We start from the raw sequence: 27502 nt of genomic DNA, 5'->3' as shown, positions 1-27502 counted from the left end.
GGAAGCCATTGTGCAGCTGGAAAACTATGATAAAGTTGCAATCATAGAAACATAGCGGGATGACTCATACACCTGGAGTGCTGCAATGGATGACTATAAACTCTTCAGAAGGCATAGTCAAGGAAGGAGAGGTGGCGGGGTAGCCCTGTATATTAGAAAGTATTTTGGCTGTCTAGAGCTTGATGATGGTGATGAAGGGGTTGAGTGTGTAAGGGTAAGAATCAGATGAAAGGTCAACAAGGCAGAGATTGTGGTGGGAGTCTGTTATAGACAACCCAACAAGGATGAAGAGACAGATGAAATACTCTATAAGCAGCTGAGAGAAGTCTCTCATGGAGGCTTCAGTTTACCAGATACCTGCTGGAAATACAATACTGCAGAAAGGAAACAGCCTAGGAGGTTCCTGGAATGTGTGGTGAGTGAGCCAACTAGGGAAGGTGCCTTGCTGGTCCTGTTGTTTACAAACAGAGAAGGACTTGTGAGTGATATGATGATTGAAGGCTGTCTTAGGCACAGTGATTATAAAATGCTAAAGTTTTTGATTCTTGTAGAATTCTGTCAAGGCCTTTTTAAGGGCCTTGTTGACAGAATCAGTTCTGAAGGGCAAAGGAGTCCAGGAAGGCTGGACATTCTTCAAGAAGCAAATCTTAAATGTGCAGGAGCAGGCCATTGCTATGTGCCAAAAGACAAGCCAGCAGGGAAGAAGACTGGCCTGGCTGAATAGAGAACTTTGGCTGGAACTCAGGAAAAAAAAAAAACAAAACAGTTTACGACCTTTGGAAGAAGGGGCAAGCAACTCAGAAGGACTACAAAGATGTTGTGAGGTTATACAGGAAGAAAATTAGAAGAGCCAAAGCCCACTAGAACTTAATTTGGCTACTGCAGTAAAAGACAATTAAAAATGTTTTTGTAAATACATTAACAACAAAAAGAGAGGTAAGAAGAATCTCCATCCTTTATTGGATGTGGGGGGAAAGATAGTGACAAAGGCTGAGGAAAAGGCTGAGGGACTTAATATTTTCCTTGCCTTAGGCTTTAGGAGCAATTGTTCTGAGGGTACCCAGCCCCCTGAGCTGGCATACAGGGAAGGGGAGCAGAATGAAGCCATCATAATCTGAGGGGAAATGGTTAGCGACCAGCTATACCACTTAGAGGCACTCAAGTCTATGGGCCGGATGGGATCCACCCAAGGGTACTGAGGGGGCTGGTCAAAGTGCTCACCAAGCCACTTTCAATTATCAGCAGTCCTGGCTACCCAGGGAGGTCCCAGTTGACTGGAGGTTAGCAAATGTGATGCCTGTCTACAAGAAGGGCCATAAGGAGGATCCAGGGAACTACAGGCCTGTCAGTTTTACCTCGATACTGAGGGAAAGTTATGGAGCAGATCATCTTGAGTGCCATCACATGGCAACTACAGGACAACCAGGTGATTCATAAACCCACGCCCAGTCAGCGTGGGTTTATGAATGTCAGGTCCTGCTTGACTAACCAGGTCTCCTTCTGTGAGGGTGACAGAAAGTTTACCTAGACTTTAGTAAAGCCTTTGACACTGTTTCCCACAGCATTCTCCTGGAGAAACCAGCTGCTCATGGCTTGTATGGGTGTACTGTTCACTATGTAAAAAACTGGCTAAGTGTCTGAGCCCAAGGACTTGTGGTGAATGGAGTTAAAGGCAGTTGGTGACCAGTCACAAGCAGTGTCCGTGTCCCTAGAGAACATATCCATATCGGGCCCAGTTCTATTTAATATCTTTGTCAGTGATCTGGATGAGGGGATCGAGTGCACTCTCAGTGAATTCGCAGATGATACCAAGTTGGGCAGGAGTGTTGATCTGCTTGAGGGTAGGAAGGCTCTACAGAGGGATCTGAACAGGCTGGATTGATGGGCCAAGGTCAATTGTATGAGATACAAGGCTAAGTGCTGAGTCCTGTGCTTGGGTCACAACAACCCCGTGGGGAAGAATGGCTGCAGAGCTGCTGGGTGGAAAAGATCCTGAGGGTGTTGGTCAACAGACGTCTGACTATGTGCCAGCAGTGTGGTGGCGAAGGCAAACAGTGATTGTCCCTTTGTACTCGGCACTGGTGAGGCCACACCTCAGATACTGTGTTCAGTTTTGGGCCCCTCACCACGAGAAAGTCATTGAGGTGCTGGAAGAAAGAGCAGAGCAAAGAAGAGCAATGAAGCTGGTGAAGGATCTAGAGAAAAAGTCTTATAAGGAGCAGCTGAGGGAACTGGAGTTGTTTAGTCTGGAGAAAAGGAGGCTGACAGGAAACCTTACACTCTCTACAACTACCTGAAAGGAGGTTGTAGCAAGGTGGGTGTCCATCTCTTTTCCCAGCTAACAAGTGATAGGATGAGAGGAAGCAACCTCAAGTTGCGCCATGATTCTAGGATTCTAAGTAGGCAGCTGACAGCAAGAGTTCTGGAAAAGCAAACATATATTTGGAAAAGACAATTTAGCCATACAAACATGACCAAGTCTTCAGCAGATTGGTGGATGTAAAGTCTGAGAGAGATGTTGACACTCACGTAGGTAGGCATTAGTCTTATATTAGCTGAACTGGTTAGATTAATCTGAATGCTTTTTACCTTGTAGCCCCTGCTTCGAAGTTGTTTGAAGTCAGAGCAATATTTAGTTTAGCACTAGGAAAGGAGAGAAGCAAACCAGCTACAATTAATACCTAGTCTAACAGTGAGTGGAACTGTCTCCCCCAACACTGATGGAACAGGTATGGTAGGAAAACATCTGTGTCTTCAGGAATCTCAAACGATGTTTAAATATCGTAGGAACCACAGAGTCAATATCATAACCTTTATCATTGCTTCATACAGAAACCATTGCTGTAGTTAGAGAAAATATCAGTGGTTGGATTTGGAAATTAAGATAGTTGAGAAAATGTGGAGTAAAACCAGGCAGTTTTTTTCAGCAATTTTAAAGTTATTGTCTTTTTATTGTATGGCCACTGCAGTCTTTCTAGGTGGCTGTTGTTTCCTTCCCAGATGCAACAATTCAGCTCACAGCTATAAATGAAGTTTTCTTAAATGTAATATTAAAATTACATTAGGACTTTTTCGGTGTTTTATATGTTAAACCCAAACAAATTGCCAGGTGTCTGAACTCTGCTAGCCTTGAGCAAGACCTAAAAAATCTCATTGGAATTTGGGAAAGTTAGCTGGAAAATATATTTAATTCTGCAGCCTAGATCATGAACCCTGGATTTTTTTTTCCCACTAGCACAAATTGAGATCCACATAATGTTGCTTCCAGTTGAAAGACATGTAAGGTCAGGAACGTATCTGTATAGTTCCAGAGATGGAGATGTACAAAGGAGGAGAGGGAATCTCTCAGAGAGGCCAGGGAGGTGTCATTACGTCTCCCAGCCTGAAACTCTTCAGTATCGAAGCTTCTCATTACGTGTTGGCTCTGCAGCATTCTGTTCCCTGCCGGCTCTGAAAAGCAGGGAATGGAGCTGTGAATGTAAAATGGAGTCAAAAGCAAAAACTTCAGGCCTTTGCTGGGATACGTGAAGAAAAGTAGATTGACATTTTGTGTTACAGTTAGCTGCTTTCCTAGGGCCAGGTATTGTGAGTCAGACTTACACATGTTTTAAAATGTAATTTAAATGGGTCTGAAGCAGGAGTAAAGCAGGCAAAAGGCAAAATTAGGCTTTAAATTTCTATTATAAAGGCACCCAGAATTGTTACCAAACCATCAGCATAGCAGACAAAGAATTTTAAAAGATAATGCCTCTGCTCAACAACTGACAGACTTGATGTCCGTGTGTCCTAGATATAAAGCCATGCGCAATTACCGTGCTCTGCAGCTCCTACTATTCCAAACATTGCCGAGTGAACTGACAGCACTAACAGGATGAACACGATGGGAATTATAACCTTTGACATAATTTTCTTTTAACAAACCCAACTCAGACCTTTAGCAAAACTCTGCAAAGGATTGTGGGGCAGGGAGGAGGGGGAGGGATAGAAGTCTTCCCCTATGGAGTCATAACCTGAGAGTCTGCCACTTAATATGAAATGTAGATTTCCATTTTGCAGTATGAAGAGGGAAGAACCAGGATCAACAAATTTTAAAAGTAAATGATAAACTGATACAATTCTCTAAAGCAGAATGCTTTAATTATAGACAATGACGACTTCATTTTAAAAGCAACATCCTTGACCTTTTTATATACTAATTATCAAAGCAGTACACTGCAATGAGCATGTTCGAGGCAGATATCTAGCCATACTTGTATACATCCATGGCAAGGGTGAATATCTTCTGCATGGGGAAGTTCTATGTTTTTTGAAAAACAACAAGCACCTGCCTTTGAGAACGCCAAAGCTCTTCATTGCTGTTGCGTTGCTAAAGCGCATTTCAGTAATTTCAAAACTGGTTGTTGTTTTATTATCAAAGTGTGTCCACTTTAGTGTAATTAGGATTCAGGCCAGTTAGGATATAGATCACAGGGTCTACTGTACAGTGTTTTAAGCACTTAGAGCATCCTTGCAGAATGTAGAACATCAATAGGGAAAGACAAGGGCCTCCAGAGGACAACTCAGATGAATTAGTTGCCTAAAGTTGTTTATAAATGTGTCACTTTTTCCCTCCAGAAAAATCAGTTCGTAGGGGATCACTTTTAAGTCAGGAAATGCTGAAATTCATCCACAAGGATGAATTCACCCACAATTCTATTGCCAGCATTACTAGTCCAGCTATCTGTGTAGTCTTGGCTTATTGTTTAACTTCCTTTTGCTTCAGGTTGCTGATCAGGATCTACTACATAGCTCTACAGGGATAGTGTCAAGTCCACTTAATTAATAATTTCTCTGCTTTGGGGTAAGGTTGGTATAGTTTTAGTTCTAAAAATCACCATCATTATTAAATAATTTGCAAAATACTTTGTTATGACTTTTTGCATATTTTTGTATATCCTTCCTCTGCCAAGATCTGCTGCAGCCCTATGCTCACTCAGGAATTAGTATGAGTGTAAATGCTCCAAAGGGAGCACCAACACTTCTGAACAGGTACAGCCACTGTGCAAGACAGAACAAGAAGGATGTTCTGCACCATGTGTCTAATACACCTGACAGCACAGAAATGCTACCTTTCTGTGTCCCCTGCGCAGGATCTGTCAGCATTTCCACTTACAGTGCCTTTGACTCATCTGTCATCATCTGTTCTGAGATGGAGCCTAGCATAGAGGCTCTCGCCAAAAGGTGTTTTTATTGTTTGGTAGGATGAAGTGACATGTGGCTGGTTTCCTCTGAGGGTAAATTCACTCCTAAGAGAGAAAATTAGTACATTCTTTTAAAAGGTATTCCATGGTGCAGTTGCAAAATGGCTTTTTCTATGTAAAGAAAATTTGCAAGCTGCCATGTTGTTCAATGGATCTTTTTGCTTTTTCGGAAAAAAAAAATCAACATAAAAAGACTATCGCTAGTTAAAAAATTATAGCTTTTATTACTGTAGATGCTCCTTAGCCAACTTTATTTCGACAAACTTTTTTCTCCCTTCTAAATGCACATAATCCTGAGATTTATTCCATTCACGTAAGCTGGCTCATTTCAAGTGATATAAATGAACGTGTTCAGTACAGGCTTTATGATTTACAGCCAAGTGCTGCTGCAGAGAAGCAGCACCTTGTCTGTCTTAGCAATCACCAGCCAGCAGCAGTCATGTTTTCTGTTTCTATCACAACCCTGCTCCTTCAGAGGCAGAGAAGTAAACCAGTCTGCCCAGTCACTCTGCTGAGGTTTTCAGCAAGGCTCACTGGTATTTTCTCTGACTCTGGGGAAAATGTCCCCATATGCAGGGCATAATAGATAGATACCATGTGATTTGAGAACTGTGTTAACCTGGTTTACTCACACCTAAACAAGCTCTGAGATGTATATTGGGAACCAATTCGGATCTTGCTGTGGGCAGGGGAGAACTTGGCATGGCCGTTCTGCATAGACATGGGAACTCACTGCTGATCACGTAGCATGGGATGGCTGAATCCCAAGACCAAGGACTTCTGGCTGGAGACTGCTAACACTTGTGAGAGGGGGAAGTATTTGGGTGGTACTTGCTGTCACTGCTAGTAGAGTCTGACTTTGATGCCCTGAAGTACTTCATTCTTAGTCATTTTTGTCAACCAATGTCTGTGCTTAATAACCATATGTGTTTTAAATTCCTGAAGCAGATGTATACTGCCAGGATGTGAATGGAAATATGACCTTGGATTTAATTCCTTAATGTATTAAGATGGTGTATTTTAGGGTTATTTTTTAAGTAGCTAGAAAGTCTCATAGCAGGTGATGCAGTGTCAGATTTGCATACAGAAAGTATTCACAAAGGTACACTGGCTACTGGAGGTTTAGCTTCTACTAGCTGTCCCATTAGTGTTCCTGAGCAATCTGTATTTTATTTTATCAATGAATAGGAGCTTTTTGGCAGGCAAAAAAAAAAGTGTAAAATCCATAGGGCTGATCTTTTCTTGTCAAATCTATTATCAGGTAAATCCATAGTTAGTATATTATTGAAGAACTTTTTACAAAAATCAGGAATTGACATAAACACAACTGGAAGCTCAGTAAAAGCCATTTTTAAAAGCATTCTGTTAGCACCTTTCTGACCATGAATATCATCAGAAGGCTGGAACCAGTCTTCTGTGTAGAAAGGCTGAGAGAGTTGGGATTGTTCAGTCTGGAGAAGAGAAGGCTCCGGGGAGACCTTGTTGCAACATTTCAGTATATAAAGAGGACTTATAAGAAAGACGGGGACAAAGTTTTTAGCAGGGCCTGTAACAAGACAAGGGGCAAGAGTTTTAAATGGAAAGAGGGTAGCTTTAAATTCAACATAACAAAGAAATTTTTTATCGTGAGTTCAGGGAGACCCTGGAGCAGGTTGTCCAGAGAAGTTGTGGATGCTCCAACACTGGAAGTTTTCAAGATCAGGTTAGATGGGGCTTTGAGCAACCTGATCTAGTAAGATGTCCCTGCCCATGCCAGGGGGGGCTTGAACTAGATGATTTGTAAATGTCTCTTCCAACCCAAACCATTCTGTGCTTCTATGATTCTATGATTTAGACGCCCTTCAGTTGCTCATTGTGCATCTTTGTAGCTGGCACTTTTAAGACAAATCTATTGGGTAACTTTCTGTCCTTCAAATCCTTCTCTGATGTGATGGTAAGAGTGAGAACTCAATTGTCTACCATCCCTGCTGCATCTTTGAAGATACTCGGATTATAGGGAATTCTGTGGGAAGGGAGGACTGAGTTTGCTCTTTCCTTTGTCTTTAAGTAGAAAAATTGAGGAGTTGGTTCTGTGTAAAATATAAAAATACAAATAATGTGCTTGATCTAAAAAGCATGAGGGATTGAGGGAGTTGGTTTTACAGGCAAGAATAAAAAAAAGAATGTTCTTGCACGGTTGTGTTATTGGCTTGTAAAGCAGTTACATGTTTCAGAATTCATATCTAGTTATCACAGATTACTGGTCATAGGTTGACACAAAACAGGAGTATGTCTGAAACAAGATGAATTCTCATTCAAGATCGATATTCTCTTAGTAAGGAGACGGCAAAACAAAATTAAAATTGTTTAAGCCATGTGTCATCATAGCATTTCTCCTTTTTTGTCCCTTAATTTTCTTTAGACAATTGTCTTTTCTAGTTGAAGCATTTTGATATACTAAGCAAATGACAGAAACTTAACATAATATAGAATTATAGCTTTGTATTTACAAACAGAATATCAATTGTAAAAGAAATATTGGTTTAGGTCAGTTTGAAGTATTTATAGGATGAGAGTAACTTGAGAGTCTCACATCTTCTAACCTTGCTGAGCACCATTTAAGAAAACCACAGTATAAGGGGCACTTTAGAGTCTGATTTTGTTGGTCTCATTTTGAATGAGACTGGATCAGGATCCTAAAGTAGCATAAATGAATAAGCCATAATAATTTACATATCAAACAGCTGATCTAGTTTAGGAAAGCTGCATATTCCTCATTTGAAAAAATGAAGTTATTACCATTTCTCTCCTTCTGATTTAGTTTTTGATATATGTATACAAAATATTTCTATTTCTGATGCTGCTTCCACAGTATAGAAAATTGAAGGCCAAAAATATAGTAGGGAGAAAATATTCTGCAATGTTTTTTTTTGTCAGATGAGGGAAATAGAAAAGGTTTAGCATCTAAGCTACTGATAAGACATCTTGATGACAGGTAAGGAAACTGCAAGTTTAGCTGCACTGAGGCACTGGAAATGCTGTGTTTTCAGTGTCTGGGCACAGTTTTCCTGGAGTCTGCATGATTCTGTGTTATCATTTATCAGCTCTAGCCATTCATATTTCTTAGTGAAGTTAAGTGGGATATACATGCTGCTGCTACCTGTAGATTTGGGGGTAGCTTTACATACTCTTTGTATATAGATGAGAAGGTTATTGAATTTTCAATAGCAGTTTCAGACAAAAACAAAGAGATTATGAAAAAGCTGCGGAGGTCTATCCAACAGCTGAGCAGGCCTTCATTTCATGGTACGCTAATAGAGGAATTGCTCCAGGGATAAATAAATGGACTTTAGCCCCAGGAAATGTTATTTTCTTTAATGATAAGAAGAGTAAAGAGGTCAATGAAAACTCAGTATTTATTTTGTGTTGCAGGAGGCAGATTTTTCTCTGAAACTTGTCCTGCATCTGTAGAGCTTTGTATATGCCTGTGATTTTGCAGAAATAAGAATGGATTGATTTGCATTGCTGCATGAGTAGAGAGACGATTCAAGGACAGTTCTGCCACTGGACACCTTGTTCATAAGAAGATCACAATTTTCAGCCCTTCAGCTCAACAAGAGCAACAATCTGCTCCTCAGTCACCAGTGTACATTGCACCAGCCTCGCATTCCTATTCTGTCTCTGAAAGGCAAATATCTTCTTACAAAACAGCCCAGTTCCCCTTCTGACATGCTCAGTAATTCCTAACAACAACTGAGGCCAGTAGCCATTCACAGCAGTGATAATGTAGAGCACATAAGTGTGTATGGGTAAGGTCCTGTGGCATTTTGCACTTGCAATCAGCTTATCTCACTCTGCAATCATCGCTGCCTTTCAAATACTGCTTTTCTATGTGGGTTAGCAGAAGTGAGCTCACTACCATTCACATACAAGTCAGTGGCAGTTCCAGATGTTTCCCAGAAGACATTTATGGCCTCGCATGGACCATTGTGGTCATTTTTAACCTCTGGGAGAGGCACTCTGGCATAGAGTTCACAGCATTACTAGCGTATACACAGATGAAGGGGTGCAATTTGAAGGCAGTAGGAAACAAAATCTGCTTTATTCTCTAAGACACAGGGGATCAACTACTTTTCTTAACTCTGTGATTCTGGCCTAAATTGCTATTATTTATTCCTTGAAAATTATGGGCCTCTGCTGATACCTGCAGCTGCTAACCAACCCAAAGGATCAAGGGCTTTGAAGTGCAAACGCTGCAGACAGCCAAATGTCAGCTGCCTGGAAGCTTCCCACGTGGAAGGGTTTAGGAGCACCCCTCACTGTCAGGAAGTTTTATTTCAATGGAAAGGCCTTTCAGGGAGAAAAAAAATTGTACTTCTGTTTCAGCTGTGGAAAAAAAAAGGCAGCAGGTGCAAAACTTCTCACTGCCACCTCTGTTCTCATGCAAGAGAGTTTAGGCATTGAATTACGGACAATTAACACAACCACGTAACCTTGGGTGGTAATTTTTTCTCCCAGATGAAAAATGAACGCAATTCTATATTCCAAGTAATTTTTAGGGTAGAAAAGATAGAAAATTCACTCTCTAGATTTTATTTGTATTTTTAATGTGTATATTAGGCCAAAAATTGTTAGTATGAGGTGGCCTAAAAGCCACTTTGTGTTTCCATCAGAAGGTCACTGCCTGGTTGTAGCAATGTTGGATGCTCTTCTGCCCTTATTTCTGGGGGAGAAAAGGTAAGTTGAGGAGAAATTTGGGTCTTCTTTGAGTTCAGCAGTTGGGTTGAACACACAGCGTCTTACAGCTGGACATCCTGAGCGCCAACCCAATGCAGGTTGCTGCCTGTCAGGAATTAAAAATGCATTTTCCATTGGTTAGCTGAAAATATTTTTCCATTCATGAAAATTCAATTCCTCACTGTTTAAATGTAGTACTATACAGAGCAACTGTGTACAGTTACAGGTCATGTGAGTTAACACTCTTGTTCCTCCCACAGTTCTTCAGAGCAAACAGAATTATTAATTTAAAAAATGTAAATATCAGAGCAGTGCATTTGTAAGAACAGACAAATGACTTCACAGATAGATATACTCTCATGAGCAAATGCCATTTTTGCAAGATGAGATCTGTGAGCAGGGAGATTTCCATCACAGGAACTGTCTTCACAGTAGAAACAGTTTCTCCATCTAAGCTTTCCTTGCCCTTTTTCTAGCTGCCTCCACCCACATGTAAAAATAGGACGTCTCTTTCCCTGTCCATTTGCTTGTGGATTACATTAAAGAGAATTCAGAAGTCTGAAAGAGGACTGAATTTAATTATTTTCATATATTTTAGTCATTGTGTTTCATTTCTGAAAACAGTACCTGCCTTATTTGGCAGAAAAGTTGCGTTTAGTTCTCTCTAAATGAACATTTCCATGCTATGTGTGCTTCAGTTTGGGGCTGAAGGGGAAGGAGATGGGGAGAAATCCAGTTCATTACGCAGTCGTTAAGCCTGGCAATTTTTTCCATTGAGGAACACTCTTCAACTGGCAGTTTTGGGTAGTATTAGATACTGCCATATTTGGAAGATGGGATCCTTAAGCACTGAGTATTTTTATGCTTTGAACTGTTATTTGTTTGACAAGGTTGGAATTTTTTTGGATGGAGTCCTTTGAATTCTGGTTTGGCAATGAATGGCGCCTGCTTTCACAAACCCTCTGCAAAGTGCAGTTGGAAAGACTTGCACCATGCCTTGTTGCATTACTGATTCAAATAGCACTTACATTTTTCTTAGAGTTTTCTCGTAGCACTGTCAGTGGTAGCAAGTAAAACTTACTTATTAATATTTGAGATTTAAACTCCTCCCTCTGGAAGCTTTTTTCTTTCACCTTCTCCTGTCAGAACTTTACCAAGAGCACCGATTTGTCACAATAAAACAACATGGCTAGCAGCTCATTCTAAATCATCAAAATCCATTTGCAAGCTTCTGTTTTGATTGGAACAGCAGCCAAAAACACACAACTGATTCAGTAAGTGAAACTTTGAGCCTTTGTGAAGTGCTGAAACTCTTGAAATATTTGCATCAAGTTAAGTACTCTTAAAATTATAAAAAAGTGAAAGATACAGAATTGGCACAAGTCTATTGGAAGTACTTCACCTTGTATAGGTGTTGGGCATTTGAAAGTTCGATTTTTTGTATCTTCAGAAAGATAATGCTTTAAAGCCTTCTGCTTCTTTGAGTAGAAGGCATTCAGGCAGTGACATTAAATTACTAGGCATTGAGTTTCTTGCAAGGGGACCATTGCTGACTCTGCACTGCATGAAAGGCAGATAGAGATGAGGATGTAACATCCAGGAATGAGTATTAACAGAATGCTAACCTCTAAGCATGAATGCTTAGTATCACTGTGTGTGCAATGCATGCAGCAGGCAATATCAGAGGTCAACAGCAATGTTAACAGCTCTCTCCAGCAGTAACTTCATCTGCAGATCTGTCCTTCATCTGCAGATCTACAGAGAAGGTAGAGGAAGGAGCCTTTCTGATACAGACTCTGCACAAGAACTAGATTATCTTCAGGGCCCTCAGCTTCAAATACTATTGCTTTCCACCCTCATCATGCAGACAGCTTTAGGGAGGTGTTGGATCTAGCTGCCTGGCTGGCCCATGGCAAGCATACTGCCAGGAGCAGGAGAGCATCCATGTGCTGCTTACACCCAGGCAAATTAAGAGTGTACTCAAAACAGCAGTTACAGAAGACAGTCTGTTCCTTCTTAAGTTTTTTGTCTCCGTTACCTTCAGTATTTACATACATGCATGTATTTGGAATTTAAGTAACAGAAATAACCTCTGCTTCTCTACACCTTTTAATGTTATGTCGTATAAGAAGGCTGGGCTGAATTAAGGCAAATGAACAAAGGGCAATTGGAGGCAATTATACTGCCTGGCATTCTGCAGTTCTGGTCCACACACCTCATGATAAGGCAGTATTATTCATGATGATCATTTGCTGCTTTTGTGATAAAGCAGTGAACAGATTCTGTGAACAAATTAGATACAGTAATTATTGTTTCTGGCAGGCAGATTTTTGAGCTTTGTGTGAAATCAAGGAAGAAGTAAAAAAGAAGCAGTTCCTGTTAGGAATTCTCTGGAACTAGTCTATGATAAAAACCAAGATTTTTGTGCTATAATTGCAACCATTCTGCTTGTACCTTGCAGTGAGCCACCTCTATGGATTTGGACTGATGGATGCTGAAGCAATGGTGATAGAAGCAGAAAAATGGACAACGGTGCCTCCACAGCATGTGTGTGTGGAGAACACGGATCGGCAAATCAAGTAATGCTTGCTGTCAAAACTCTTGCTGGCATAAACTTATGGAAAGAAATTGGATATAATTTACCCCTCCCTTGCATTGTATATACTGTGCCATTTTGAAAGCTATACTGGGGATGTCTGTCATCTTCACAGATGTCAGGTCATTTGCCTGTAAAGGTTGTTACCTGTAGTGCTTGGAAAAAGACCCTAGTTTAAAGAATGCCTCAGAAGTTGAAAGTGTAAAACAAGCCAGGCTGGATAATAATTGCTTCTAGTATAGATGATGCACCAAAGAAGAAGAATGTTCAGTTGAGTGCACTGCAGGCACCATTGTAAGATGAGTACAGAATTATCATCCAGGATCTAACGAGCAAATACTGTTTTCATAAAATACGGCATGATATTATCTCTCTCAAAAGTCTCAGGAGAGTCTCTAGCTCAGAGGCTAAGACTAAACTTACAGAGCCAGACTTAAGAGCAAAATTCTGTACATGCACTCTGTAGATACAGAGCGAGCATCAGTCATAAGGCATACTTCCAAAGCATTAAATTATTGTTTGATAAATAAGTCTTGACAGGCTCGATCCATAACTGGTGTAGTCTGCAAAGATGTCGTGCCAGTTTAAACCAGCTGAGTCAGATGGCATTTGGTGTAGCAGCAATACTTGCTATTACGTAAGCAAGGACTATGGCTATGCCAGGCATTTCCTGGGGCTTAACAACCAGCTGTGATCCCATGACAATCCCAGCAATTCTCAGCTGGCCACTAATCCACAAAAATGCTCTGTCCCAAAGGCTTATTCCTATTACAGGTTTTTCACTGGCCTCTTTTAGCATGTGTACATGCTTAACAGAAAGCCAAGTAGTTGCCATTAGCTGCAGTAAAATAATTACCCTGTGGTGATAGTTTCAGCTAGAAGCTAAATGTTAAAACTAAAGGCTACTGACTACTCAAAAACAATTGTCCAGCACTGCCATTCAGTACTAAGCAAAAAAAAGATGCGGTTGTCTTATTTTACAGAACAGGCAAGAAATGCTGATGTTGTTTTATATGCTTGCATTATAGAACAATAAGACCTGACAGTGTTGTCCGTTCAATTTACAAAGCCACTGGCTGTTCAGATAATCCTAACCACCATGTGATCTACTTGGAGCATGTCGTCGTGCGCATCACTATTACTCACCCTCGACGTGGAGATTTGGCAATCTACCTAACCTCTCCTTCTGGAACTAGGTCACAGCTCTTGGCCAACAGGTATAGTATGACAGTGCAACTTCAAAGTCCGGACAGCATGCAGAGCCTGCACTGAGACTGCAGCAAAGAACAGTCAAGTCATTACAGTAGGTTCACTGGCAGACACAGGATAATTATTTTTTTCTGAGATGGGGAGAGTGAAGTGCAAATGAACTCAAAGATGGCAATCTCTGTCATTATCAGTAGAGGAGCAGGCTGTAAAGTTGTTGGAAAGATTACTCAATTTTAATTGAGTATTACAAAATTTCTTGTGAGGCTCACCAATTATTAGATGGCTGGAAAATACAAAGAAAGTAGTAACAGGCACAGTGTTAAAGAAGCTGAATGGAAGTGTGTTTCTACGTACTAGTGACACTTAACTTTTCATTTTTCTCCTTTCTTATCCTTTGTTCACTAGCAATAAAAATCAGACAGAATAGTAGTTCTCCACTACTGTTTTCTTTAAGCTTTATGGTTATGACTCTTGGTGTTACAATTTCCATATCATTTTTCCCCCCCTGCATAATGAAGAAGTATTCTTAGCCCATGAAAAGCTTCGAGTAAGGACAATGCTGAGAAGTTGCACTAGTACTTTGTAAACAGCCTGTTACAATTTTTAGAAGTCAGACATTTCCTTCATCCCACAAATCTGTGATGGATACTTGCTTTTGAGTGTCCAGCCACTCAAAGATCAGCCACTAAGAAAGATTAGTCTTTTTTCTCATTCTGCTACCTCTGTGTTACGTTCTTGGAGAAGCTGTGACACTGCATCGAATTGTCTCTTTTTCTCCAGACTGGACTCATACAAGTATCTCTTTATCCAATGCACTATTTCCAACATTAGTGCAGTTTCAATCCCTGGAGATGAGGTGCATCATTAGTATTTGTCCTCAGCAAACTGAAATACTTCCCAGTGATATTTCTATTTCTCTGGTCACCTAGCAGAAATTTTCTTGGAAGAAAACATTGGCAGTCTTTCTAAAATAAATCTTGCTAAATCAGTGATCGAGAGCACTGCCTCCTGACAGAGATGGTCAAAGCACTAAGAAACCGCAGAACCCTTCTCAAACTTTACTTCATTTCTAAATGTGCTAATAAGTTACAGTTACAATAAGAAATGCTTCTATATGTCTCCAGCTAGCTAGAAAATCATGTTCCTGCTGGGACCATAGTGTGACAGGGAAATTTTTTCCTTGGTGACTAGCAGGTTTAGATAACTACCATTCTGCTAGACACAGAGCGTGGCTCCCACACAAAAGCTGATGCTAGCTAGTGTTTCATATCTCAGAAACAGCAAAAGCTGCCATGTGGCAGACCTATGTTGTGAGAACTCTTCTGCTGTCCCCCTCAAGTCTACACAGAAGTTTATCTCCCCAGTCTTACTTTTGAAGGCTTTTAACGGCTTGGAAGTGGCCTGCGTTCCAGACTGCCTCATCATCTGCTTTCCTCCAGCCAGATTTGCTGATATAGTGACTAGCCCTTGAGACTTGGATATCTTCCTGTCCCTCAGTGGTAGAAGGGCTTATCTGTCATCTTGAAGGGAACAACCTGTTTTGGAGACAGGTGGAGCTCAAATGAACTTGATTCTGATTGAAGTGTGAACCCACATTTTCATTAGAGATTAAGTTGATTTAAAAGAAAAGGCATACTGTAAATACTCTTCAAGCTGCAGACATTAATTCATCAAATGAGGTGATAGCTGTCCTGGAGTTTTGGGGCCCTCTAGAATATCTCCTGTATTTCACTATGAGTGCTGTTAGTGCCTTGCTAATAAAGCACATGGGCACACACATCTGTGTATCTCCATGCTACACTGGACAAAGAATTTGTCCTCTACTAACCAATGCGAAGACAGACTTCTGCCCTCTAAGCAGTTATGAAACAGGCTTTTGTTTTTCTGTTTGAATAAATTCTTCTTTAGTTTTCTATTCCATTTTCATGCAGCAGTTCTTCCATGCTTCAAAATGAAAAAATTAAAAGTCCTTCAACTAGGTATCCAAACAAAACAATCTCGTGTAAACCCAGTGGTCTTAACACAGCTAACTTTTGGCTCTAGGCTTTCGTGTCTTGCAGCTGACTCACAGCAAGTGGGAGATAAAGACATTCCAGTATTCACAGTTCACCTCTGGTGATGACTGGTATGTGGAATAGGTACAAAGTTTAATTCAATCAGTCTTTTCGTAACCCCAGCACCTTCGAAAGTAATTATTTTCTGTACCTGTGGTAGAGAGAGAGAACACAAATATATATATTAAAGTAAGGTGATGTTCATCTGTTTCTTATCCTATACTATCAAAAGGCTAACTAGAAAACAAACCTGAAAGGCCTTTTAATGTTTTGCCACTTTCCAAAAGTCAAATTATTCATGACAGAGCAAGTACTTATAAACTCACACCAGAAATTCCCTTCCCATGCAGCTTCAGAGATATACAGACTTGTCAGTGGCATTTCGCTGAAACAAAGTCTGGGCTACTAATATTAATGAATAAATGTATTCTGCAAACTCAAGGTCTGAAATAAGTAGCATCTTCACAAGCCCTTTCTTAGGGTAAAGTGATAGATATGGGCACAGTGCTTTTCAAACTGGTATTTCAAGGCTTGTTTTATTTGGTCTTGCTGGAAGAAATGTTACAGCCTAGTGGTCTTGCAATTAGTAGTATACTGAGTATTGTTGAGTGTGTGTGTTTTAGCATCATGTTATAAAATAAAACTCAGTAGGAGTGTTGTTATTCACTAATATGAGAATTAGTTATGAGGCATTTGATTTTTAAAGTATTATTAATGAGGGCATCAAAATAAATGCATTAAAGTACACGTAGCATGCAGGGATGCAATGGCAGCAAGCAGTCTCGGTATTTTTTCTATAGGCAAAGGTCCCAGAGGCTGTTGTACATTGCTACTACCTGACTGAGACACTTTTCTCAGACATACAAGACCTTTTAATGCACACGTACATGATTAATAGCAGCAATACCAGCTGTTTTTACTGAACGCAGGGAAAACCTCATTGCTTTACCATTACTCATCTGGGTTTAATTTGAAACAGTTTGCTGGTAAAATGTCTTAAAGTGCAAAAGGTATATTTTACACATGTGCACTTCTTCTCCACCAATTCTGGAAGAAGAGTCATTGTGTAGTTTCTGATGCATTGATGAGTAGGTCCCTCAAGGCAATATCTGGCCTTTTTTCTGCATATTTTATTCTTAATGTTGGCATCCCCTAAAATGACTTCAGTAAGAAAACTTGTTAGTCAGAGGCGATGTGGATTCCTTTGCAGGCATTTGGTGGATTACACTGTCACTGGCTTGAGCCTCATGTGCATTCTTCAAAAACTGCATTACAGGGAACATCTGCTTTGTTGTTTGGAAAGTACTAAACATGATTACATTGGATGTACTGCAGCAGAGGAAAATACAGGCTTGGAAAGTGCTGGCTGGTGTGAGGATGAGGCTACAGCTAAGTCCAAAGGGGAACACTATCCCCTTTTCAAAAACAGTTGGCCATTGGATTTGGCAGCATGGGTTTCTGAGTGTTTTTGAGATGTACCAAGGTCAGTTCTAGCAGACACTCAGCACAGAGGGGCTATGGAGGAGAAGCTAAATAAGAGCTTAGAGGGGGATAGAAGAAGCAAACTTAGGGCTTGTTTGTCTCCCACTGAAGTAATGGCTTGTTTAATTCTTGCCCTTTAAATTTAAAGCAGCTGCTGCCATTCGAACTGCGTAACTGAAATTTTTTAGCCACGTAGTGGCAAGTTTCCAGGCCACTAGCTTCCTATGCTTATATAGCACTGACATTAATAATACCTCTGTTCAGTAACAAAGGGAAGTATTTTCATGACCATCTTTTTCCTATCATGAAACCTTAGATAATCAGTAAATTTTAATAATACCCTCCCCTGTGGGAAACCCTTAGATCAAAACCAAGGTATTTTCATCTAATTTTACTTGCTAGTTTGGTTCATAAAAAGTCTTGGTGATCAGAGGCAGAGGAAACCTTTTCGTCACAGGAGCACGTTTTGATTTTTGGACCAGTCTGTCTTAGATCTTTATTGCCGTTTACACATTATACTCTAATAACAAACCCAACATTTTGTGTATCCAAACATGATGAAAAGGATAGGGCCAACCTTCACACTCAGTCTCACCATTCCAGTAACTGAAAAGAACTCTGTGGTGGTTTTATTAAGTCCAGGATGAGCAAACAATAATTTTCTGCTTGTACTGCGTCTATAGGATGAAGCAGTTCTCGGAAAACTATTTCTCCTAACTCATACTTGCTATGTTTTATTTCATTCACATTGTCTATATCTTTTTGTCTATTTTTTTGGGCAGGAAGTGAATAGATATCCCACTACCCATCTATCACTCATTCTTTGAACTACAATTGCACTGTCAATACCTCTAAAAAATCTTTTTTTTTGTTACACTCTGGCAGTATTAGCAGTAGATAAGGTGGGGAGGTCTGGGCGTGCTAAAGCTAAAGACCCAGCATCAACTTAAAAGAAAAGTAAACTTTTTTTTTTTAAATCAAAGAGGGGAAAAAATACTGTTAATTTGCCCAACTCTGCAGAAAAGACTAACAAGGTAAATTAATGCATCTAAGTGATACTATCGTCCGTGTAACTCTAAAACTGATCCTGGAAATTCCTCAAAGAAAAATGGAAGAAGAATGAAGTGCAATATATCTCAGATACAGAGTGACACATGCCTTTCTTTGATGCCTGAGACTATTAAAGAATTAATCAGGGATCTGCAGAGTAGGTATGTATTGGGTTTTAGAATTCAATACCTCAAGTTGGGTTTAAGTGGAAAATTAGAATACATCATTAAAAGTTTGACTTAATTTTCCATAGTCAAAGTGGGAGCGAAGACAAGTGCCTAAGGACGTGTTTAGTATCCAGCTAAATGTCTCAGCTTCTGAGGTTTGTATTGGACCAAATAAAAAAGAGAGGACCTGTTTTGAGACAGGCTGAGGAAGAAAGCCTAGGATTTCTAGTTCCTGCACATACATTTCTCCCAGCTACTCTAGTGAGAATGAATTCATCTTATGATCTTATGAATTAATCTAATTAGCCTTATGAAAACTAGCCCCACCTCAGTCTTGCTATGTAAGATTTACTACATTGAGTTTCATTTGGAATAAACTGGATTGTGTGACGGACAGGTGGTGTCCCCTACTGCCCTTACTCTAATTAGATGCCCCTTTTCAAACCTAGGATAGGGTAGAAAAGTTTGTATACATGACACCAGGTTCATTCATGCTCTTGCATTAGGATTTCTGCCTGTTTAGAGTGAGGTTTCTGAAGGCAAATTAAGTAGGAAATCACATGCAATTTTTAAGAAGACAGCTATAAGTATCAGCCACACAGCTGGCTGACCATTTTGGTGTGTGGAGCTCAACAGCCTGATGTCTGTAGGTCATGATGGAGCATTTTATGCAGATCTGTGTAGTCCCTGGGGACAAGCTCTCCATATTTAAAGATAGTGGTTGCTATACTATCCACTACTTCAGGTGGGCAGGCACTGTACCCTGTCATTCATGCTACTCCAAATGTAAGTTGCAGAAGGCAAAGGGAGGGACTGGGAGAATGAAGAACTGCCCACTGTAGGAGAACAACAGGTTTGACACAATCTGAGGAACCTAAAAGTGTAGAAGTCTGTGGGACCTGATGAGATGCCTCTGCAGGCCCTGAGGAAACTGGCAGATGAAATTGCCAAGCCATTGTCCACCATATTTGAGAAGTTGTGGCAGTCTGGTGAAGTTCCCACCAACTAGAAAAGGGGAAACAAACCCCCCACTTTTAAAAAGTGAAATAAGGAATACCCGGGGAACTACAGGCCAGTCAGTCCCACCTCTGTGCCTGGCCAGGTCCTGAGGCAGATCCTGTGGGAAACCATGCACATGGAAAATAAAGAGGTGATTGGTGACAGCCAACACAGCTTCACTAAGGGCAAGGTGTGCCTGAACAATTTGGTGGCCTTCTACAATGGCATTGCAGCATTGTTAGATAAGGGATGAGCAACTAACATCATCTACCTGGACTTGTGCAAAGCATTTGACACTGTCCCACACACCATCCTTCTGTCTAAACAGAGAGAGATATGGATTTGATGGACGGACCACTAGGCAGATAAGGAATTGGCTGGATGGCCACACTCAAAGAGTTGTGGTCAATGGCTCAATGTCCAAGTGGAGACCAGCGACAAGTGATGTTTCTCAGAGGTCAGTACTGGGACCAGCCCTGTTTAACATCTTCATCGACAACAGGGACAGTGGGATAGAGTGCACCCTCAGCAAGTTCACCAACACCAAGCTATGTGGTGCCATTGACACGCTGGAAGGGAGGGATGCCATCCAGAGGGACCTTGACAAGCTTGGGAGGTGTGCCTATACAAACCTCATTATGTTCAATAAGGGCAAGTGCAAGGTCCTGCACATGGGTCAAGGCAGTCTAAAGCACAAATACAGGCTGTGTGGAGAACAGATTAAGAGCAGCCCTGAGGAGAAGGACTTGGGGGTACTGGTGGATGAGAAGTTCAACATGAGGTGGCAATATGCGCTTGCAGCCCAGAAAGCCAACCACATCCTGGGCTGCATCAAGAGAAGCATGGCCAGCAGGTCAAGGAAGGTGATTCTCCCCCTCTATTCCATTCTCATGAGACTCCACCTGGAGTATTGCATCCAGCTCCGGATCTCCCAACATAAGAAGGACATGGACCAGTTGGAGAAGGTCCAGAGGAGGGCCACAAAGATGATCAGAGGGCTGGAGCACCTCTCCTATGCAGACAGGCTGAGACAGTAGGGGTTGTTCAGCCTGGAGAAGACAAGGCTCCAGGGAGACCTTATAGCGGCCTTCCAGTACCTAAAGGAGGCTTGTAAGGACAAGGTAAAAGGTACAAGTACCTGCTTTTTGGCAGGCACTGTTGTGATAGGACCAAGGGGTAATGGTTTTAAAACAGAAGGAGGCAGATTTAGATTAGACATTAGGAAGAACTTCTTTTACAATGAGGGTGGTGGAACTCTGGCACAGGTTGCCCAGAGAGGTGGTGGATGCCTCATCCCTGGAAACATTCAAGGCCAGGCTGGATGAGGCTCTGAGCAACCTGATCTGGTTGGAGATGTCCCTGCTCCTTGCAGGGGAATTGGACTAGATGACCTTTAAAGGACCCTTCCAACCCAAACCATTCTATGATCTTATGTAGTCACATCCCCCCTAACTTGAAAGTCCTGTTAATAGAATAAGTCACCTAAGTAACTGAATAACAGATCTGGCATTGTGTTGTGGTTATGTTGACACCTAAGTTATAAAGATTCAAATGCTGTTACTCACTTTGGTACTTAAGAGCATGTTAGATGCCTGAGTACATATGTTGCAGATGTGTATGATCATGGTCTTAAAAAATATCAGACTATTCTAATAATCTTATTTATCTATTTTATTCTGTAATAACCTGTAATAGTCAACTAACAGTTCACGAGACCGTATACTAATAGATAAGCTGTGTGTATAAGTGTGTCCTTGATACGAATTTTGATTCGGTATCAATCTGACAAATAACAAAATCAATTAACTTATCTGGACTGGCTCCGTGCTCCTTAAAAGATCCTGTTCCATATGCATTTCTTTCTGAATAAGGAAAAGTACATCTGAACATCTGATCATTTCATTCGTTGATTTAACACCACTGAAAGGGAATTCCATGTATTGCCTCACGGGTTCTTTGATTTGCGAGTTTAGTGCATAAGCAGAGCATCATAACAATACTTGGACCATTCAGTATATATAACTTACACATAGAGACAGCCTCAGAGTCAGTATCTTTCTACTTTTTTTTAAGTGGTCTCTCTTTAGTTTTTTCACTTGTTTGTAGAATCTTTTGTAGAAACACATTAAAAGATCCTAACTTTATAAAATTCAGATCTTTCCCAAAGAAGTATTCTTCCAAAACTAGTCAATGACAGAGTATTACCCGATTTTCCCCATTTCCATGGATAGAGGAGATATGAAAGCTTACAGTTTGAGCTGTGGCGTATTTTAGGTAAATTTGTTTTTACATAGCTATGATAAAGTCTTATGGGATTTTTGTGTCTTCTTCCCAAAGTTACTTGAAAGAATGATGCAATACATTGCATCATTCATTAAAATGGAAACCTGACATCAATTTAAAATTCCAAATTATGACAGACACCCTTAAACAAAAAGTACTATGGAAAATATTGGACTAAAAATAAACTGCAGCTTGTGTTTCTATGTATGTGAATGAAAGCTCAGTGAATACAGAATTTACAATATAATTGCACAGTACTGACATAATGCTATATAATTTAGTTGCCACAATGGCAAAGAGGAATATTGCTGCCTTAACAGATTGACAGGGTGTTTAGAAAGCAATACATTAGTTATCAGCAAAACACAGTATGACAATTTGACTAACTGTTGGAAATAACCTACATAATGACTTAAATTGAACATACCCACATGTAAATACTGGGTAATAGCTGCATAATAATTTCCACTCTTTCAGTAAATTATGTGTGCCATGTGTTTGTGAGATTTGCTGTATTCAGACAACTGATTTAACAGTGACAAGAAACAGGCCAATTCTACTGGCAGAATAGATGTATACACACATGTCGACGCATACACACAGAGGTACAGAACTGCATCAGAAGAAAATCTTACTGAATTATCAGTGAAAATGAAGCCTAATTCTAAACATATATTTTAATTTAATGTTATCAACACTAATAAAAAAGAGTAGTATTATAGGCATTCATTTAAAATGGAAAACAGTTGCAAAAATGAGAACATGAAAATCAGCTTTAAGCTATAAAGTCCCCATGCCTCTGACTGACCAAAGTTTTCAGGAGGGAGTATGGCATTTTATCCACATTCTGTGTGGCGATTTTTACCAGAAGTTTCACATACTCACTTTGCTACAGAAGTGTCCTACTTGCCAATGTTTGCCGAAATTCACAAGTTTTTGAGAATAAAGCTTGCAATTAGCTTAGAAAACAACAGTAAAGAAACAAGTAAGTGTAAAATATCATATTTTCATAGTCTAATACTAGCTTTTTTTCTATTTTAAGGAAAAGTGTTTTAAATCTATCAGATTTTCTACTGTAGAGATCTTATTTTATGAAAAATAGTTAAGCATAGCTTTTACGAGTGGAATTTTCGCACATAAAACCAAATGAAAATAGTGATAAATATATATACATATATATATGTATGTATAGATATTAAAAAATAAATATACATAGATTATATATATGCATGTTTGAGTTCAAGATCCACGGGGCAGCAAGGAAAATACACGGCAAGCTCTCTGCCCTAGACTTCAGGAAGGCGGACTTCGGCCTCTTCTGGGACCTGATGGGTCAAGTGCCATGGGAGGCGGCCCTGGAGGGAAGAGGGGCCCAGGAAAGTTGGTCCATATTCAAGGAGCACCTCCTCCAAGCTCAGCAGAGGTGCATCCCGATGAAAAACAAGTCAGGCAAAAAGGCCAGGAGGCCGGCGTGGATGAGCAAGGAGCTCCTGGACCAACTGAAAGTAAAAAAGGAAGCCTATAGAGGGTGAAAGTGGGGACAGGTAGCCTGGGAGGACTACAAAGAGGCTGCGCGAGTGGCCAGGGATAAGGTAAGGAAGGCCAAAGCCCTGGCAGAACTGAATCTGGCCAGGGATATAAAATGTAACAGGAAGAGCTTTTATAGGTACGTAGGGGACAAAAAAAAGTCCAGCGTAAATGTAGGCCCCCTCCAGAAGGGAACTGGTGTCCTGGTTACCCAGGACATGGAGAAGGCTGAGGTACTCAATGACGTTTTTGCCTCAGTCTTCACCGACAAGAGTTCCTGTCCCACCACCCAAGCTGTAGAAGGTGCAAGCAGGGACTGCGAGAATGAAGAACTGCCCATTGTACTCGAAGTGCAGGTTCGGGATCATCTAAGGAACCTGAAGGTGCACAAGTCCATGGGTCCTGATGAGATCCATCCGCGGGTCCTGAGGGAACTGGCGGATGAAGTTGCCAAGCCACTGGCCATCATATTTGAGAAGTCGTGGCGGTCTGGTGAGGTCCCCGATGACTGGAAGAGGGGGAACATAACCCCAATTTTTAAAAAGGGGAACAAGGAAGACCCGGGTAACTCCAGGCCGGTCAGCCTCACCTCTGTGCCTGGCAAGGTCATGGAGCAGATTCTCCTGGAAACCATGCTAAGGCACATGGAGAGCAAGGAGGTAGCTGGTGACAGCCAACATGGCTTCACCAAGGGCAGATCGTGCCTGACCAATTTGGTGGCCTTCTATGACGGGGTGATGGCATCGGTGGACAAGGGATGAGCAACTGACATCATCTACCTGGACTTGTGCAAAGCTTTTGACACTGTCTCTCATGACATCCTTCTCTCTAAACTAGAGAGACATGGGTTTGATGGACGGACCACTCGGTGGATAAGGAGTTGGCTGGATGGCCGCACTCAGAGAGTGGTGGTCAACGGCTCAATGTCCATGTGGAGACCGGTCACGAGTGGTGTCCCTCAGGGGTCCGTGCTGGGCCCGGCCCTGTTCAACATCTTTGTCGGCGATATAGACAGTGGGATAGAGTGCACCCTCAGCAAGTTTGCCGACGACACCAAGTTGTGTGGTGCTGTCGACACGCTGGAAGGGAGGGATGCCATCCAGAGGGACCTTGACAGGCTGGAGAGGTGGGCCCGTGCCAACCTCATGAAGTTCAACCAGGCCAAGTGCAAGGTCCTGCACCTGGGTCACGGCAATCCCAGGCACAAATACAGGCTGGGCGGGGAATGGATTGAGAGCAGCCCTGAGGAGAAGGACTTGGGAGTGCTGGAGGATGAGAAGCTTAACATGAGCAGGCAATGCACCCTTGCGGCCCAGAAGGCCAACCGCATCCTGGGCTGCATCAAGAGAAGCGTGGCCAGCAGGTCGAGGGAGGTGATTCTCCCCCTCTACTCTGTCCTGGTGAGACCCCACCTGGAGTACTGTGTCCAGCTCTGGAGCCCCCAGCACAAGAAGGACATGGACCAGTTGGAGAAGGTCCAGAGAAGGGCCACGAAGATGATAAAAGGGCTGGAGCACCTCTCTTATGAGGACAGGCTGAGAGAGTTGGGGCTGTTCAGCCTGGAGAAGAGGAGGCTCCAGGGAGACCTGATAGCGGTCTTCCAGTACCTCAAGGGGGCCTACAAGAAAGATGGGGAAAGGCTGTTTAATAGGGCCTGTTGCGATAGGACGAGAGGTAATGGTTTTAAAATAGAGGGGGGTAGATTTAGATTAGAAATTAGGAAAAAATTTTTTACTATGCGGGTTATAGAACACTGGAACAGGTTGCCCAGAAAGGTGGTGGATGCCCCATCTCTGGAAATGTTCAAGGCCAGGTTGGATGAGGCTCTGAGCAACCTGATCTAGTTGGGGATGTCCCTGCTCCTTGCAGGGGGGTTGTACTAGATGACCTTTGAAGGTCCCTTCCAACCCTAACCATGCTATGATTCTATGATTCTATGTATCTATGTAGAAATATATATACATACGTATATATGGGAGTATATATATGTATTTTTTAAAGCTGAGCTGTGTCATTTTATTGGAAGCAACCATCTTGATTGGAGTGCACGTCCCATTGATAGCTTTGGGATACCAGGCAACACACTGTGAGCACTGAATAAAAGGGCAAATTCTCTTGTGTCTTTCCAAAATCTCATTAATAAATTCCAGTTTTAGGTAATAAAATCTCTGGCCAGTCCTCCTTTCCCTTCTCCCATGGGATCAGCATCACATTGCAGCCTCTGAACTGGGCCCCCATACTAGGAATTATCGTAATCCAGGCCTAAGCTCCAACCTCTTCACCCAAGACCTAGGTAATTAAATTATGGTTAGTGTTGTTGGTTAGGTGAAACCATCAGATGCCATAAGTCTCTCAGTTTTATCCAAACTCAGTCCTGTGAAGTGTTTGAAGAGAGTGATCCCTCATTTGAGGATTGAGACCAATGTCTCAGTTACATTTTATTTCCTCACAAGAAGTCACATATATTTAATTGCTAATGTTGTCTCAGTCACTTAATACTTTTTATTGTTTTAAACCCCTTTTAAGTATTCCAATTCAAAGCCAAAAATAAATGTTACAGAAATTTTCCAACTTATGAGTTGTTTATATTTACATTATGCTGTTAAAGCAACAGATATGCTATATTGTGTGGACTTCTTTTCCCAAGACACATGAATCCTATTAAACAGTATTAGCAATATATATTTTTTTTTTTTGAATGAGTTCTTTTTCCATTCTCTTTCACATTATGACAAATGATGGCATGTAAAGAATCTCTTCAATGAAAACAAGAAACTGTTGCACGTACTTGAAGTATGTGCGGGGAAACCATCATGAGTAACATTACATAAAGTCACACGTGAATGAACTGGCTAATTAGTATATCATTCAGGAGTTTGCAGACTTGGAGGCTTAGCTCTTCAAATAAAATTGTTCACTTAAAATAATGTCATTATTTATTTTAGGCTATTTGATCATTCCATGGAAGGATTCAAAAACTGGGAGTTTATGACTACTCACTGCTGGAGTGAAAAAGCAGCAGGTGACTGGATTTTGGAAATCTGTGACACTCCATCTCAGTTGAGAAATTTCAAGACTCCAGGTATGACTCTAACCTTTATTTGGGCTCAGTGGATTCAGAAGGCGGCTTGCAGTTGCTAATACTGCCTTGACTGTTTTCCACCTTTTATTTACAGCTAGAATGTCTCACCAGTTTGAGTGTGAAGGCAGAGCTATGAAGAACATTATTCTTATTTTGAGTTATCAGTGCACTCTTCATTTTTACCTTGCTATTATTTGCTATTTAAGACACATGGTTCTCTTTTATTCTGAACTTACTTCTGGTTTCCCTGGAGAGTTTAATCTTCTCAGGGGTAAACTGCCCTCTTTCTTGCAGTCACGTGTGTTACCTCAAAGTGTAAAAAGATACTTTGGCCATTTAGAGCTACGTCATACCAGACATGAATTCTTCAAGCAGAGACTGGACCCTGTACCATCTGGGAGGTTACCAAGAGTCAGTGCTTTAAATAAATCCAAATCTTTGCTAGGCACAGTTTCTAAGGAAAAAGATACAAAACTACATGAAATGTCTTGTGCCACATTTGAAAGAAGTTGCAGTATCTCCATATGCAGGCATCTGTTATCTTGGATTTTGAATATGGATTTATCAGACAGGTCTTCAACATGTTAGAGCAGCCCAGAGTTACTTTCCTGTATTCATATTGCCTCTGACTTCCATGGCTGATATAGGACCCATATTTACTTGGCCTGTATCAGCTATACAGGAAAGACTGGGAGAGACTCTTCAGCAGGGCCTGTTGTGATAGGACGAGGGGCAATGGTTTCAAAATAGAGGGAGGTAGATTTAGATTAGATATTAGGAAAAATTTTTTTACAATGAGGGTGGTAGAACACTGGAACAGGTTGCCCAGAGAGGTGGTTCAAGGCCAGGTTGGACGGGGCTCTGAGCAACCTGATCTAGTCAAAGATGTCCCTGCTCCTTGCAGGGGGGTTGGACTAGGTGATCTTTGAAGGTCCCTTCCAACCCTAACCATTCTATGATTCTCTATAGGGCTCAGGGATTTATTTTCCTGTTGTTCTTCTTTGCTTTATATTTTTATCCTACCCATAAGAAAAAGTGGCATTACACAACTAGAAAATCCAACTACACAAGAGAAAGAAATTCACGGCTTGCTAATG

The 27502-nt window shown here is 41.1% G+C and overlaps 1 protein-coding gene across 2 annotated transcripts in view; it reads left to right on the top strand.

The window, feature by feature from the left end:
• The window catches only part of PCSK5 (proprotein convertase subtilisin/kexin type 5), a 260397-nt gene that overhangs the window by 154097 nt on the left and 78798 nt on the right, over nt 1-27502 (top strand). For both annotated transcript variants that reach the window (XM_086770052.1, XM_086770051.1), the window contains exons 11-13: nt 12418-12535; nt 13581-13769; nt 26269-26405. In XM_086770052.1, the coding sequence (XP_086626178.1) occupies nt 12418-12535; nt 13581-13769; nt 26269-26405 (444 nt within the window). The remainder of the gene's footprint in view (nt 1-12417; nt 12536-13580; nt 13770-26268; nt 26406-27502) is intronic.

This window comes from Chlamydotis macqueenii, chromosome Z (assembly GCF_036417535.1).
Source record: "Chlamydotis macqueenii isolate bChlMac1 chromosome Z, bChlMac1.mat, whole genome shotgun sequence".
In the NCBI taxonomy this organism is placed as follows: Eukaryota; Metazoa; Chordata; class Aves; order Otidiformes; family Otididae; genus Chlamydotis; species Chlamydotis macqueenii.
Note: the sequence above shows the minus strand (reverse complement) of the source record. Positions and strands in the feature narration are given on the sequence as shown.